Genomic DNA, 16029 nt, shown 5'->3' on the forward strand with positions numbered 1-16029 from the left:
CGTGGAATTCACTGTAAAGAAGTAAAGTTGGATGAATAGAGATGGAAGTTCTTCACCAATGTACATTCTGGCACTTTAGAGTGAAAAATGGAGGTGCTGCTATTCAAAAGAGAATGGGAGGAGACGGGACTTACAGTGCTGGTGTTCTTTCCTTGCAAAATGAGAGTGAATCAATCTATAGAACTATCTGTTTATCAGCAAGGGCATCCTGAGTAAAGTGAACAACAATATATATTGTTTTGGGTGGAGTTTTCTTTTTTACACTTGAAGTGCATCCTCATTGTAACAAGATGAGAATCTGATGTAGCTCTCTTTCAATGTAACATCATCCTGAATCGAACAACGTTATTTGGTGGTATTACTCATAGGGAGATAGTGACCTGAAATAGAGGCAATACGAGCTGTGGTATAATTAATTCAGTGCTGGACAACGATCCGGTTGGGACGTTGTTGCCTCTTCTTGTGAGTGTTTTCACCTAATAAATATAGTAATCCCTAAACACAAAAGCAATGCTGGCCCCAGGAATTGTGAATGAGGCTGGCTTCAATTAACCGAAAAATTATTGACATTAAGCATACAAAGGATACAGGGCCTGGTCTACAAAGTTCAACTGGCGCATGCCATATTTGGCCTCTTTTATGTAGCTATTTTAGTTTATGGATCCCCTGAAACCCTATTCTGTGTGTAAGAAGGAGTATGATTTGTCATTATCCATTCTGAACCTGGACAGCTACTTTAGCTATCTTTTCTACAAACTGAAAGACTCTATAAGGCAATCAAACATTTAATATCCCTTTTATAATCTTTACCACGACGAACAGTAATTTTTGTGAAAAATACATGACATTAAAGCGAAAAGATATTGAAAAAATATATTTTCAACATTCCTTGCAAACCAATGGAATACTTTTAAACCACAGTCTAAATACTATATCAAAATTAATTAACATGAGTAAAAATATTTACATATTAAAAAAGTCCTTGTTCTGCCTGAAAACGCACTGACACAAAGGAAGCCAAGAGTTTTACCATAGAAACAGCACTTGGCCAGTGCTCTTTCTTCATTGCTTCCTACATGAGGATACCCCTGATCCTGATGAATACATAGCAGCACCATCTTAAGGTTGCCTATAAATACAAATTAAATAAAATACAAATCTTTTGAATATTTTCAAAATGAAAAGTTATTTTGCAATAATAATTTTTCAATAATACAAAGCCACAATATCCTACGCTCCCAACAATACTGACCACCATTCTTCTTCCAAAATCCTTTTCCCATTTTTTAAGTTTAAAAAAAAAGTGTAGGGTAAAAAAAGGCAATTAGACAAAATGAAGTCCTTCTTTTCATATGCACTTATGGTGTCGCCAGGAGTTTTGTTCACGTTAGGAGAACCAGTTCCAAGTAGCTGTTTTGAGCTGCCCCCTAGGAAAGGACATAGAACGCTATCTGGACATCACTGGACTCTCATTCGCTTCTCCGGAGGAGCCTTCGGGCCACTGCTCTGCTGGGTTGTCTTGGGGACCTCCTTCTCTTCCTGCTTGATTGCTTCTGGGGCCTGTTCTGGCTCCTTCTTTATTTGATCAACTGTCCAAAAAATACAGTGCACATTTACATATATGCAAATTATTTCCATTAAGGCTGCCATTCATCAAAACAATTCAGTACCAGGTTAGAAAACATTTAGCTTTTCTTGTTTCTAAACCATCAAATTAGTACATGCTTCTAGTCATTGAACGCCTAGTAAGTAACCGTACATATAGCTAAAAAGAGTAGACCGATTTAACTTGCCTGCAATGGGTTTTTCCCCCGTCTTTTGCTGAAATGTAAAGAGATAAAAGATACATTTAGTGGCAAACTCTTGCTTGTTTTCGCATTCATTACATCTTCCATAAAACAAACAATTAATCATGAAGCTTTCTGGGACACTGCATCATTTAAGGATACACTGGGGTCAAAGTAAGTTTAATAAAAAAGGCCAACACAAATTGTCCTTTTAGCAATACTCAGGATCTTTGTAATTCTACGGTATTACAGGGCAAAATTGTGGAACATGGCTGATCAAATCGTGTGGCAAAAATGCAACATTGTAGGGCATTTCATGCACTATTCTGAAGCACATTCTATGATATTGTGACCTAGATAACATGACAATGTAACACAAATCAGGCTTTAATAAAAAAGAAAAAGGACCCTATTTCTTTAGAAAATATTTTTGGTTCCTTAAGAAAGGACACATTCAGGTGAAACTATTCAAAATGTTATTAATTAACAGTTCACAATTATGTTTTATATAAAACACAATTTGATCATTACGGCCCACTATGCTAACAGAGTTAAATAGTTTGTGTGTGGCATACACAACCTAACACTCAGCAGTACTAATTGGAATTGAAGCCTCTTTAAATCTCAATATAATTTGTTTTCAAACTCTTGTATCTTCTTCATCCAGGGTTTATAACAAGGGGCATTTGGAAGCAGACATGGTATATCATGGGAGCCTGCAAACCCTGTGCAAAATCTTTTCTCTGATTTCCCGATAAACTAAATGTGAAGTCTATAGTCACCAGCAAAAAAGAGATGACATAGCTGCTCGACTGTTATATAATGGATAAAGCACCCATTGAAATACATTATTAGGATATTGCAAGCCACCGAAGGCCTGGTTCCTCTATATGAAAGGTGATTTGTAATTTTATAATGCATGGCAGGGGGTACTTTAATCATTAGATTACACTATTATATCGCCCTTACAAACATCTTGGTGCGTTGCTCTAAAAGCAATTAGTAATTTGTTGGAAAAATGTATAAGAATCAGCTTAATGTAACCCAGAATAAAACAAATGCTACCGCTCAGAAGGTGTACGCGCACTGATTTTTAGTGCCAGATGTTTGTCCCATGCTGTAAAATCAGCGCAAACGTAATCTCGCACAGTGCAAGAGAGCACTGCTACTTTCTGCCACTTGGGTAGAAGTTTTACTCGCGCTGCAGCTTCCTCAAGCAAGAACAGAAGGTTTCTTAACGTGAGCGGTAGCGACCATCAACGACCACCCGGGTTGAGAAATTTTGCAGGGAAGTGGTCTAGCGTTGCAGTTTCTTTGCTCGCACTCGCCAACCTACTATAGGCGAGCGAGAAAAAAACTCCACTTTGGAGTTTTTCAGAACTCCGGGAGTTCCGCGCAGCATGAATAACTCTGCGGAGTTCATTGCCCAGACTTAATTCAAATATCTTTTTCCAAAAACGACTAACTGCTTTTTTGTGTGTGTATGTTTTCAGGACAGATACTGCTTTTATTCTTTTTGTCTGCAATAAACATTAACGAGCAAGATACCACGATATAAACAGTTTGTGGAAAAGGTGAGGGCTTGAGCATGCATTATTAGAACTAAAACACTCTAAAGTATGTTTAACAGATATTGAAAGTCACCTCAAAGTTCAATGACCTTATAAGGGAACTTGGCTTTTGGCCAGGTATGCCTATATTTACAAGGACTCCTCATGATGTGCCATATACCTATAATTTATGGCATGGGGAATACTATGTGGCATATATTATCTTAGAGGATGCTGCTTTAAGAACACTGGTGTATACCAGAACTGGCGTCAATAATCAATTGTTACGCTATTCATTTGTGGGGCAGCAGTTTGCCAGCTGGTGTCCTACAATCAATCAAAATATGTTCATAAACGCACACAATTCTGACCTCTTTAGTGACATAATAAAGCAACAAACAGGAATAAGGTGACCAGATAACTTTTGCAAAGGGTCAAGAGTAACACTCATTTCATTCCTAGTAATTTTAGTAAACTTTAATCTGAGCTACAATGTTAAAATTTGCCACATGTGCAACATCATTATGTGAGAAACACCACTGTCTCACATATTCTGAGTAGCTGTGTAGCTAACCGGGCTACTAGTATTGAAAGAAGTGCATGTACAGATATGATGAAGTATACCAAACTGTACACCATTGGGATATTGCAAGACAGTGCGAGGTTACACTGACTATACAGACTTTAACACATTCATAAGAAGGACTTTCTGGTTTTACAGTGATAAATTTTAACTTAATTCTGTACTTCTTTTGTAGGTATATTTTGATATTTATTTTGTTCCATTAAAACGAAAGAAGCAATATTATTTATTCTCCTGTCAACTTGGTATTTGTAGAAGAAAGTAGTAAGTAGACCACATTTCAGTTCCAAACTAGTAAGCAATAATGCATGCTCGGCAAATGATTCTGGTACTTGGCCAGTTAGTAGCCCCCACCAATCAATTAATGTGCTGATAAGAATCTACTAGCAAACAAGCACTGGCGTTGCCAATAGGTCTCGCAGTAGGAAAGTTTGAGCTATTGGTTGTGTAAATGACAAAGCCCTTTATGTATTCAAAACGATAACAACAGTGAAAGGCATTGTTATTTGCCATTGTAATAGTTCCACCTGTCGTACTGCGAGATCTATTGGCAACGTGAGTGGCGTTGTGTGTGTGAGTGGCGTTGCGTGTGTGAGTGGCGTTGCGTGTGTGTGTGGCGTTGCGTGTGTGAGTGGGGTTGCCTGTGTGAGTGGCGTTGCCTGTGTGAGAGGCGTTGCCTGTGTGAGAGGTGTTGCCTGTGTGAAAGGTGTTGCCTGTGTGAGTGTGGTTGGCAGTGTGAGTGGCGTTGCATGTGGCAGTGGCGTTGCATGTGTGAGTGGCGTTGCATGTGTGAGTGGCGTTGCATGTGTGAGTGGCGTTGCATGTGTGAGTGGCGTTGCATGTGTGAGTGGCGTTGCATGTGTGAGTGGCGTTGCATGTGTGAGTGGCGTTGCATGTGTGAGTGGCGTTGCATGTGTGAGTGGCGTTGCATGTGTGAGTGGCGTTGCATGTGTGAGTGGCGTTGCATGTGTGAGTGGCGTTGCATGTGTGAGTGGCGTTGCATGTGTGAGTGGCGTTGCATGTGTGAGTGGCGTTGCATGTGTGAGTGGCGTTGCATGTGTGAGTGGCGTTGCATGTGTGAGTGGCGTTGCATGTGTGAGTGGCGTTGCATGTGTGAGTGGCGTTGCATGTGTGAGTGGCGTTGCATGTGTGAGTGGCGTTGCATGTGTGAGTGGCGTTGCATGTGTGAGTGGCGTTGCATGTGTGAGTGGCGTTGCATGTGTGAGTGGCGTTGCATGTGTGAGTGGCGTTGCATGTGTGAGTGGCGTTGCATGTGTGAGTGGCGTTGCATGTGTGAGTGGCGTTGCATGTGTGAGTGGCGTTGCATGTGTGAGTGGCGTTGCATGTGTGAGTGGCGTTGCATGTGTGAGTGGCGTTGCATGTGTGAGTGGCGTTGCATGTGTGAGTGGCGTTGCATGTGTGAGTGGCGTTGCATGTGTGAGTGGCGTTGCATGTGTGAGTGGCGTTGCATGTGTGAGTGGCGTTGCATGTGTGAGTGGCGTTGCATGTGTGAGTGGCGTTGCATGTGTGAGTGGCGTTGCATGTGTGAGTGGCGTTGCATGTGTGAGTGGCGTTGCATGTGTGAGTGGCGTTGCATGTGTGAGTGGCGTTGCATGTGTGAGTGGCGTTGCATGTGTGAGTGGCGTTGCATGTGTGAGTGGCGTTGCATGTGTGAGTGGCGTTGCATGTGTGAGTGGCGTTGCATGTGTGAGTGGCGTTGCATGTGTGAGTGGCGTTGCATGTGTGAGTGGCGTTGCATGTGTGAGTGGCGTTGCATGTGTGAGTGGCGTTGCATGTGTGAGTGGCGTTGCATGTGTGAGTGGCGTTGCATGTGTGAGTGGCGTTGCATGTGTGAGTGGCGTTGCATGTGTGAGTGGCGTTGCATGTGTGAGTGGCGTTGCATGTGTGAGTGGCGTTGCATGTGTGAGTGGCGTTGCATGTGTGAGTGGCGTTGCGTAGTTGAGTGGCGTTGCGTAGTTGAGTGGCGTTGCGTAGTTGAGTGGCGTTGCGTAGTTGAGTGGCGTTGCGTAGTTGAGTGGCGTTGCGTGTGTGAGTGGCGTTGCGTGTGTGAGTGGCGTTGCGTGTGTGAGTGGCGTTGCATGTGTGAGTGGCGTTGCATGTGTGAGTGGCGTTGCATGTGTGAGTGGCGTTGCATGTGTGAGTGGCGTTGCATGTGTGAGTGGCGTTGCATGTGTGAGTGGCGTTGCATGTGTGAGTGGCGTTGCATGTGTGAGTGGCGTTGCATGTGTGAGTGGCGTTGCGTAGTTGAGTGGCGTTGCGTAGTTGAGTGGCGTTGCGTAGTTGAGTGGCGTTGCGTAGTTGAGTGGCATTGCGTAGTTGAGTGGCGTTGCGTAGTTGAGTGGCGTTACGTAGTTGAGTGGCGTTGCGTTTGCTATTACTTTATATTTACATCGGAAGGATGAACCGCCCAGCTGACATTACTTGAATTCAGAATTCTAAATGCAGAACGCATGTTGGTCAGTAGCAGCGTTTAACTTTAGCTCGTTGACCAATCTGGGTATTGAAATTATCAACACATTGTCAGCTTGTTGCAGTTTTGGCAATTCCGCCATGCCTTCCTTATAAGCCACCCCCGTACTATTCACATTTATTAATGTTTTAATTGTGTGCATTTTTTTTTATAGCAGCTCAGGTTGGAAGTATTTAGAACTGGATAAATAACGCACAGCTCTACAAATTGCGGCCACTTGAGCGTACATTAGGAGCTGTTAGGAGTGGCGCTGATGACTTCCTTCTCTGCTTGCATGTGCCGTTTCTTTTTTGAGCCCTCATAAAAACTAATCTGCGGTCGGAAGTAGCTCTGAAGTTTTATCGTGATTTACTGAGCCAAGAACCCGATGCTGAGATGGGTCACTTGTAGGTCATGGGTTCGGCTGCGCAGATGAAAAAATGACGCACTTTTTAAGTGGCTCTACGAAAGAAAACAAGCATTGGCCAATGTAGAGCATGAAAAGAGGTAATTACTAGGCCGTGAGGGATGTTAATTAGGGGGGAGGAGAAGTAAGTGAGGTCGAGCCTGCTGGGGGAAGCAACAGATGGCTTTGGCACATTCCAATGAAGTCTGGTGGGGGGCGGGGGTGGGGAGCAGGCATATGGTGTTTGAGTGAGCAGCCTTTGATGTGCGAGCGAGATGTCTAGCGGAATGCTCCTATAAGAATGCTTCACATTTTAATAAAATCAAAAGGACTGGGCTAACGCCAGGCCATATAATAAAAAATAAGGTCTATTTCCTTGTTTGCTGCTGCTTGCTAATAAATTCCCGCCACATTGCTCGAGGCTCTTAATTATTTTTCAGCACAGAGTTGTATTTTTCGTCCCTTGTTCACATGGCAGGACCTTTCGAAGGCGGAGCCCGGGCACGCCCTCTCAGCACACCTGCCGGCTACCGGCAGGATGTGTGTGGGAGGTTTACGGACAGGCCGTCAGGAGGAAAGATAACGCCGGCTGGATTGCACTGTAGGACATCCCAACATCCAAGTGAGTCAGCCGACAGGGATGTGTGAAGGCCCTGCTGGCGGGGAGTGAGCAGAGGGGGTGGGCGGGGATGACGCGCCAAGCCGAGGGGCTGGGGAATTCTACAGAGGGCACGAGCACAAAGGAATGACGTGCAGTGCAACACGGAAACAAGTATTCCCGCAGCTTCCAGCTTCAACAGGCACTTCGCTCCTTTCTGTCCTGTGTTGATCCTCTGCGGAACACTATGCAGGCCTAGCAGGGCTGACGTGGTTGAGAATCTGGGCGATAATAGGTTTCAGTGTACCTTTGTCCCAGAGAGCGAGGCAGGCAGGAGGGGAAAGAAAGACTTGAGAGGGAAATAGATCACAGATAAAGAAAGAGATTGGAGATAGAGAGAGAGCGTGTTGGAGAGAGATCGAGGGAGAAGCATCATGCAGGGAAAAGGGATCGAAAGAAAGGGAAAGAAAGAGGGAGCATCATGCTGGGAAATGTCCACATAAAAAGAACATGAATGGAAATTTTAAAGCTTGGAAGTGTAAACGGGAGACAGATGTTTTTTGGTTGTTAATAAGTATTAATGGGGTAAATAGCACCTCATATGCAGGTGGGGGTCAAATGGGCAGAGAGTGTTGCGGAGCCATTGTACCTCTTCTACCAGTGGTACCTGCACCCTTGGAAATGTGGGGCAAAGACTTGGGGTGGGAAAGGCCTAAGGGTATGGGTTAAATACAGCAGTGATTTTGTTTGAGTGGATTTGTGTGGGGCCCGGTGCCACTGCACCAGGTGCATAGAAGGAAGGCGTGGAATGGATTAGTAAGTGTTGTTTCATAGGCTACAGGGGGAGAGGAAGTAGAAAGCGGCACACACGGCACACACGAGTTTGGTGGGGGGGGGGGAGGGGGGTGAATCAGATGTTGAACATGCATTGGCGGCCGCAAAATTAAATTAAAAGCATGCAGGCATGTGTGACTTTCTACGTCATGAGCTGGAGCAGTGCGTTCCTGCGGGGTGCAGAATCAAATCATGTTGCAGAGCTGGTTGGATTCAGCTGCCTAGGAAAGCTAATTATGTAACATGTTATGCAAGTGCATTCTCTGTTGTGGAACATTCTGTGGGATTACTTTGTAGTGCGATTTAGTGCATGGGGAGGGGGCATATTTACAAGGCCAGGAGAGAAAATAAAGAGAAACAAGCGGAAAACGAAAGCCGCCGGGAGAGCCTGGGTCGGGAATGCGAGCGAGGGGAGGCAGGCAGATTACGAGGGAAGCCGGATGGGGGCGGGAGAGCCTGGTGGGGGAGCCTGAGGGGGGAGGAGAGAGTGCGATGCGAGCAGCAGCAGGGAAGGCAATCAAGCGGAAAACGAAAGCCGCCGGGAGAGCCTGGGTCGGGAATGCGAGCAAGGGGAGGCAGGCGGATTGGGAGGGAAGCCTGATGGGGGCGGAAAATAGCAAAGGAAACAAGTAAGGGTAAAAGAGGTTAAAAAACTGAAAATTGTTACAGAGCACACAGGAAGGTACCAATGTAAAAAGTAAAAATTAAACAGACAAGCGGAAAACAAAAGCCGTGCAAAACTAGATGGGCCGGCCAGCAGTGAAAAAAGTAATGTTTCGGGAGAGCCTGGTGCGGGAATGCGAGCGAGGGGAGGCAGGCAGATTACGAGGGAAGCCGGATGGGGGCGGGAAAGCCTGGTGGGCGGCGTGAACGCCGGATGGGGGCGGGAAAGCCTGGTGGGAGGCGTGAATGCGCGAGGGGAGGCAGGCGGGAGGCAGGCGGATTGGGAGAGAAGCCTGATGGGGGCGGGAGAGCCTGGTGGGTGGGCGTGAATGAGGGGAGGACTGGGCTGGGCTTGCATGCGATGCGCGTGCATGTACACGGGCACTGCATGAAAACCGCGGGGCTGAAAGCCCTTTGGTTTGAAGATGTTTTCGCCACATGAATTCTCGCTACGCTCGATGCGCTTGCGCGCATCGATAGGTCGCGAGACCTAAAAATGCTTAACTCGGCAAAACCTGGGTGGCTTCAACAATGCTTTATAAACCCATTTAGCTCTTTGCTTCTTCGGGAATCGTGCTATTGTTATCCAAAAACACACTTAACATAGTTCTAGGAACACTACGATTACTATTACTATTTCTGATAACTTTACCGTTTGAAAGCGTGGTTCCTTTACAGGAGATTGCCCCCTTGACTTTTGGATAAAAAAGCTTCTTCTGTTTGTTTTTTTAATCCCATAGTTCCAACCAATGTTAAGTTATTTATAGGGATATGAACATGAAAGCAAAACATTTGTGAAAGTAATTCTTGTTCAAATTTAGTAACAGGGTTATGTAGAAAACTAAAAAACAGCAAATGAAAATATTGTACAATAATTATTCAAGTAAGAGCAATAATATGGTATACATGTCAGCCAATTTGCTCTAAAAAGGCTGCTCACAGGATCAGTTAAGTGTTTCAGGTTATTCAAATTATGCTAAATTGATAGAGTTAGAGTAAAATGGTAAACTCTGGAAAACGCACCAGGCATCCAAGCACGTCCCAGAAACAATGATGTGAGACTTCTCAGTAAGGCCCTACAAATCCATGTCACGGACAACAATAGATAAACGTTAAAAGGGGTACCCAGTAGAGGATGATTGGGTTGGAGGTCATCCAGAAATCCATCAACAGCGCCCAACCACAAGCACACTACTTTCATGCATGCTGACATGGAGGTTACCTGCACAAACTTGGGAGGAAACTTATGCCGGAGGTCAAGGAGCAAGGAGTCCACTCGTTGCCTCTGAAAGAAGGAGCTTGCTTCTTCTGTTTTCTTGGACTTGGGTTTTGCTTTATCTGCACAAAACACAAGCAATGTAACATAAGCAAGCAAAACAAAGTTATTCAACTTTTTATCCCACTGCTGACCCAAGTGCTCTGGTGAAAACTGGACAAGAACGAATCTCCTTGCTATGTGGTACTCCTATTTGAACTCAGCCTCTATTGTACCTATATTTCCTCTCTTGAAGATCTGCATTCTTCTGTAGGTCGCTTCTGCATCTTGAATTAATTGCTTGTGTGTATATGAAAAGGCCATCTGATACAATTTCATCAGATAAGAGATTAGAACAGAGCATGGCCCCATGTTTGCCACGAGGTTCCAAGAAAAACAATCAAACATAAAACTGATGTCATAATTTGTCAGAGATCTAATTGCATACATTGCAGTACAATCTAAATGATGATCGTAAGATAAAGGTCAAATATTGTAGACAGAGCTTCATCTTGAAGTAATCTTTGCACATACAAGACCTACATTTCTGATGCATTGCATTGCCCTTGCAAGCACAAAGAGCAAGGGTGTTCATGGACAGGACTGGAAAGACTAACCACTCATTTGCCCGAATTACGTAAGAGTTTAATGTGGGTTTCATGAGTGAAAATTGAATGTTTCGGTGCACCAATGGGTGAGCCTCCATGCGAAGATTAGGGTATTTTGCCACACCCCTTTGCAACATAGAGCAAGGCTAATCTGAATATAAGAACAATGGTTACTTACCTGTAAACTGTGGTTATCCAGTATTGGTGTCTTTCACAGATTCACATGCTTGAATAATTCCCTGTTGTCGAAGCGGGAGTCCCACGGTACATAAAATAGTAGTAAGAAATATATATATATATATATATATATATATATATATATATATATTTATATTTATGCAAATCCCTTTCCTCAAGGGAATGAGTAAGCACTCACGGACCGGTCTTTCCCAAAGTGCTTTATTTCTTTTCATTCAATCTCCAACACATAACACAAACCAACGCGTTTCGCAACAGAAGTTGCTTGTTCACGGCATATATATATATATCTATATCTATATATAGATCTATATATATATATATATATATATATATCTATATATATATATATATATCTATATATAGATATAGATATATATATATATATATATATATATATATATTGCGCTCGAACAAACCTTGAAGTCCCAAGGAATAAAAAGACAGCACTCGGGGGTACCTTGTCTCACACAGTAGTTTATTTACTACAAGCGCGCCACAGACGCGTTTCGGCTCTTGGCCTTCGTGAGTGTGTAATTTACACTCAAAAAACCGGTGCATGATATAGATTGCAAAAGTGAACAGGTTACACCTCTCAGTCGACATCGACAGAGGACCACAGTTCTCCCAGCCACCGCGGGCGCCATCTTATAACAGCAAAACTTATACAAACATTTGTATTCACCATGAATGTACTGCAACTAATCATACCTACAAATAGGTAAGCATGCATAGATGGGAGATGTTATACGCAATACTGGTGGATTGTTATACACTGTTATATATAGCCGTGGATCGGCAATGGTCCCCTAAAAAACCAAAGAGAGATTACTCTATGTGCAACCTGTGATGCAAAATTATATAACTAAAAGTATACCATAAACATGTTATACAAAGTGCGAAGGGTGAGGGTACCAGGGAAAACCGTGAGGAAGCGCCAGTGGAGTATTGTAATCAAGTTACTGTTGACTAAACAAATACGTCGGAAACAAAGAGCCCTTTGAGTCCTATATAGATACCCCTAATCATGAGCGGTAAGTATGTAAATAAGATGAAATAAGAAAATATAACTTCACCATTCTGAAAATTACATGTGAGTACAGGAAGCAGTTTGTCAATTCATCTTCTTAGCCTCCCCCACATGTTCATACAGAAATGTTCAGTCATTATGTATATACACACACGTACCCCTCCTTTGATAAAATATACATCATCTAGTCCATTATTCTGACAGAAATAGAATACTATATAATATGAAGACAGCCACGTTGCTATTTGCCTAAATGTACAACCATTTCTTCCCCACTGTTCATCCCCTTAGGCCATTTAGTGGAGAGATCAATGATATAGCGCGACTCCAGTCTGCGTAAACGTCGCAGACGGTCACCTCCTCTAGCGTTCCTTTTTATGATGTCAAGACCAAAGTACTGGAGCTGATTGCGGTCCCTGTTGTCTTTTTCGGCGAAATGCCGAGCAACTGGGTATGCCTGATCTGCTTTATTGATTGCTCTAAGATGTTCTAGAATCCGCAATTTCAGCATATTGATGGTGCTCCCTATATAGCGGAGACCGCAGGGACACACCAAACAATAGACAGCTAGGGGAGTGCTACAAGTGATGAACTGTTTTATGTGCAGTTTTTTGCCGGTTTCATGATTGTCCACTGAGAGGACTCTTTTACTCCCGGCGCACGCCTTACATTTCCCACACGGGAAGAAGCCACTCATGGATTTTAAGGTATTACTTTTGGGTGGCGGCCTCTCCAAGTGACTGGTCACCAAATGATCTCTGAGAGATCTAGTTTTATTGAAGGTAATCAGTGGGTGATCAGGTAGGTCATCCTTGATAGTGCTATCTGTCTTAAGGATGTGCCAGTTTTTTCGCAGCATAGATCTCAAGTCATTAGCTCCTGCAGAAAAAGGGGTTATTATCCTAAACTTCCCTGTACCGTTGTCGGCTTTCTCAGGGGGAGGTTTTGCAGCAAATAAAGAGTCTCTGGGGATAGCTCTTACTTTGTTCAAGGTTTTTTTCAACAGAGATTCGCCATATCCCCTGACTTTGAACCGGGTCACACACTCGTTGGCTGCTTCCTCAAAGTCCTCTAATCTAGAACAATTTCTGCGGAGCCTGAGAAGCTCTCCATACGGAATGCTCCTGATCAATTGAGGAGGGTGGCTACTACTGGCAAAAAGGGTAGAATTACCAGCGGTTGTTTTCCTGTGTAGAGCGGTTTGGATCTGCTGGTCTTGTGGAAACACTTTCAGATCTAAGTATTCAGCTGATGTTGCACTGACTGTACCTGAGAAATGTAAGTTATAGGTATTCTTGTTCAGTTCATCAATGAAGGCATGTGCTGTTACCAATGGGCCCCGCCAAACAATAAACAGGTCGTCAATGTACCTAAACCAACCCTCTGTCCTCCCTTCCACTCCATCCACCATGCAGCTCCTGGGTACTTGCTCCTCCCACCAGCCCACGAAAAGGTTCGCGTAGCTGGGAGCGAAGCAAGTACCCATCGCCGTACCAGACACTTGTCTAAACAATTGATCCTCAAATAGGAATATATTATTGTTCAAACAAAATTCAATGAACTCGAGAATCATAACACTGAGTTGCAAATCTCAATTGCCTCAAGTTCAAAAAATGCTGGATAGCCTGTAAGCCATGTTGATGATCGATAACAGTGTACAGGCTGGTGATATAGAGTACAATCAATAGGCAGTCTGAATCCCAATTCACATTCCTTATTTGATTCAAAAAATCCTTGGTGTCCCGTACATATGAGGGTAGAGTCAGTACCAAGGGAAATAGGAATTTGTCTATGAATCGGGACATGTTTTCGGTGAGACTTCCAATTGAAGAAACAATAGGACAGCCCGGGGGAAACAGACTGTCCTTATGTACTTTTGGCAGGTGGTAGAAGGTTGGTGTGAGTGGTTGGGTTGTCCGGAAATAGAGAAATTTGTCTTTGCTCAGCATGTTACAGTTGTGCCATTTCCCTATTAGTCTGTCATAACGCCGGATACTCTCCAAGTATACATCGTTGGTACATTTGACGTAGAACTTAATATCGTTTAATTGGCGTAGGGCTTCGGATCTATAGTATTCTCTGGTAAGAAGCACAACATTACCCCCTTTATCCGAAGGCTTGATGATGATATTCTCATCCTTCATGAGATCTTGGAGGGCCATTTTTTGTTGTTCTGTAATGTTGTGCTTTACAGGATGGTTTGTTTTTCTGTATTGCATGAGTTCTTGGGTCATGGCTTCAGAAAAGGCGTCGATCGCGTCCCAGGGCATTTGTGGGACAAATGTTGATGGAGGTTTATACCCACTCTCTTCGCGATCTTGTTCTATACCCAGCGCAAGCGCTCTTTGACCTCTATTAGCGGGTCCGGATGGATCCTGTCTAAGATCTTCTCCACGCAGTTCTTCAAAGGTTTCCAGAGCTTCGATTTCTCTGCCCGTAAGGGCATCCGTGACTGTTGCTCTGATCCCCCATCCCTCCCTTTTCTTTTAGGTGGGGTCGTAGTTTGAAGTATTTGTGCAACTTCAACTTGCGTGTAAATCTGAAGAGGTCAATTCTGGTTTGGGTATATTCGAGAGGGGTGCTGGGGCAAAATGTCAGTCCGAGGCTGAGTACGTTCGTTTCGGTATCAGTTAAAGTTCTTTTAGTCAGGTTGACCACAGTCAGATTTTGGTTGGTGGTTACTGCTGCCTGAGTCAGTTCTTGTTGCTCCGGGTCCGATTGCTCCAATTGTTGGGCTTGGCTCTGCCTCTTCCCCTTCCGCTGCCGCTTGCCCCCGCCCCCTCTCCTTGTCCAGCTTTTTTTTTTTGTTGTTTTCTCCGGTTGTTCTGCCATGTCTGGTGGTTTTGTTTTGCCACCTCTTAACCAGGTCCCCTTGATGACATCGTACTCCTGATGAAAAGGGGTTTTTTCACTGTCGTTTTGCGTTGATCTGGGTTTTTGCCGTGTTTTGGCTGATATCTTTGTTGTTTGTTGTTGCTCATCTCCAGATTCGTTCTCCGTTACATCGGATTCAGACGTGAGGAGTTCGGGTGCTGGGGTACTTTTTGATTGTAGTGCTTGACGTGAGGCATCATACTTTTTTGCGTATGTCAGAATGCGCCCTTGTTGGTAATCGTCCTCATCTCTTTCGTACTTCTCCTGTTTCCTAGTACGTATTTTCTGTTTGTATTTAGTGAGGCGTGTCTTCATATCCGTTCTCAGTTGAAGCACTAACTCTTGATCAGATTCCCCTTCCAATGTCTCCTCCAAGATTCTTATTTCTTCCAATGCCTTCTCGCGGTCGCTCCAGGCATACTTAATTAGTATTTTCAGAGTCCCCTCCGTGTATGAGGCTGTATGTAATTCCCAATCTGTTAACAGCTGGGGGTCAGGGTTCTCATACGATGGTACAGTATGGACCCTGAGCCCTCGCGGCACCCTCTTTACTTCGACACAGCTGGTGAGGCTTGTGGCTGCCCACCATTTACGTGTTTCACGTTCGTGCAACCTCTCAAGTTTAACCATCATTTCTTTTATTTTAACGTTCTGTGGGTCTGTGGCTGGCACTTCTTCATTGGCCCTCTCACGTCTTTCGCGTTGTTTAAACATGTCTTTAGCCGCCGTGCGGCGTTCCGTTTCTGAAAACATGCTGTCGGTTTTTCAATTGCGCTTCTTTGCAAGTTGTAGTGCATGCGCAATGTTTTTGTAGGCTTGCTTGTGGTGTCTGTGTGAGAAAACGGTAACCCCCAAGTGTCCGCTCTGCCCAAGTATCCGCTCCCTCAGTCCGCTCCCTCATGCGAGATGTACTTTGGTAGCAGGGAAAATTAAGTCGGACGGCGGTCCGCTTACCCGTCTCGGTGTTTTCTGAACGACTCCGGTGAGGAACCACGGCGCGCCGGCGTCCTCCAGGATTCCGCTCGTACTTCCCAAGGCGGGGGTAGACCAATCCGCAATAGACCTTCCTGCTGGCTGGCGGTTGGGCGGTGCACAGAAAACAGATGAGTTCGCCGCTCCTTTCCTTCGTCAATTCTGTGCACTCGCGGGCGGGTGCTGTCGGCGGCTCGAAGG

At 44.4% G+C, this 16029-nt stretch overlaps 1 protein-coding gene across 1 annotated transcript in view; it reads right to left on the bottom strand.

Moving 5' to 3' along the window:
* Positions 1-769: 769 nt before the first annotated feature.
* The window catches only part of MED6 (mediator complex subunit 6), a 123792-nt gene continuing 108532 nt past the window's right edge, over positions 770-16029 (bottom strand). Inside the window, exons 6-8 of the mRNA XM_086937191.1 lie at positions 10114-10229; positions 1794-1821; positions 770-1589 (exon numbers count right to left, since the gene is read on the bottom strand). Of these exons, the coding sequence (XP_086793317.1) occupies positions 1459-1589; positions 1794-1821; positions 10114-10229 (275 nt within the window). The 3' untranslated portion in view covers positions 770-1458. The remainder of the gene's footprint in view (positions 1590-1793; positions 1822-10113; positions 10230-16029) is intronic.

Source organism: Lissotriton vulgaris, chromosome 9 (assembly GCF_964263255.1).
Source record: "Lissotriton vulgaris chromosome 9, aLisVul1.2, whole genome shotgun sequence".
Lineage (NCBI taxonomy): Eukaryota > Metazoa > Chordata > Amphibia > Caudata > Salamandridae > Lissotriton > Lissotriton vulgaris.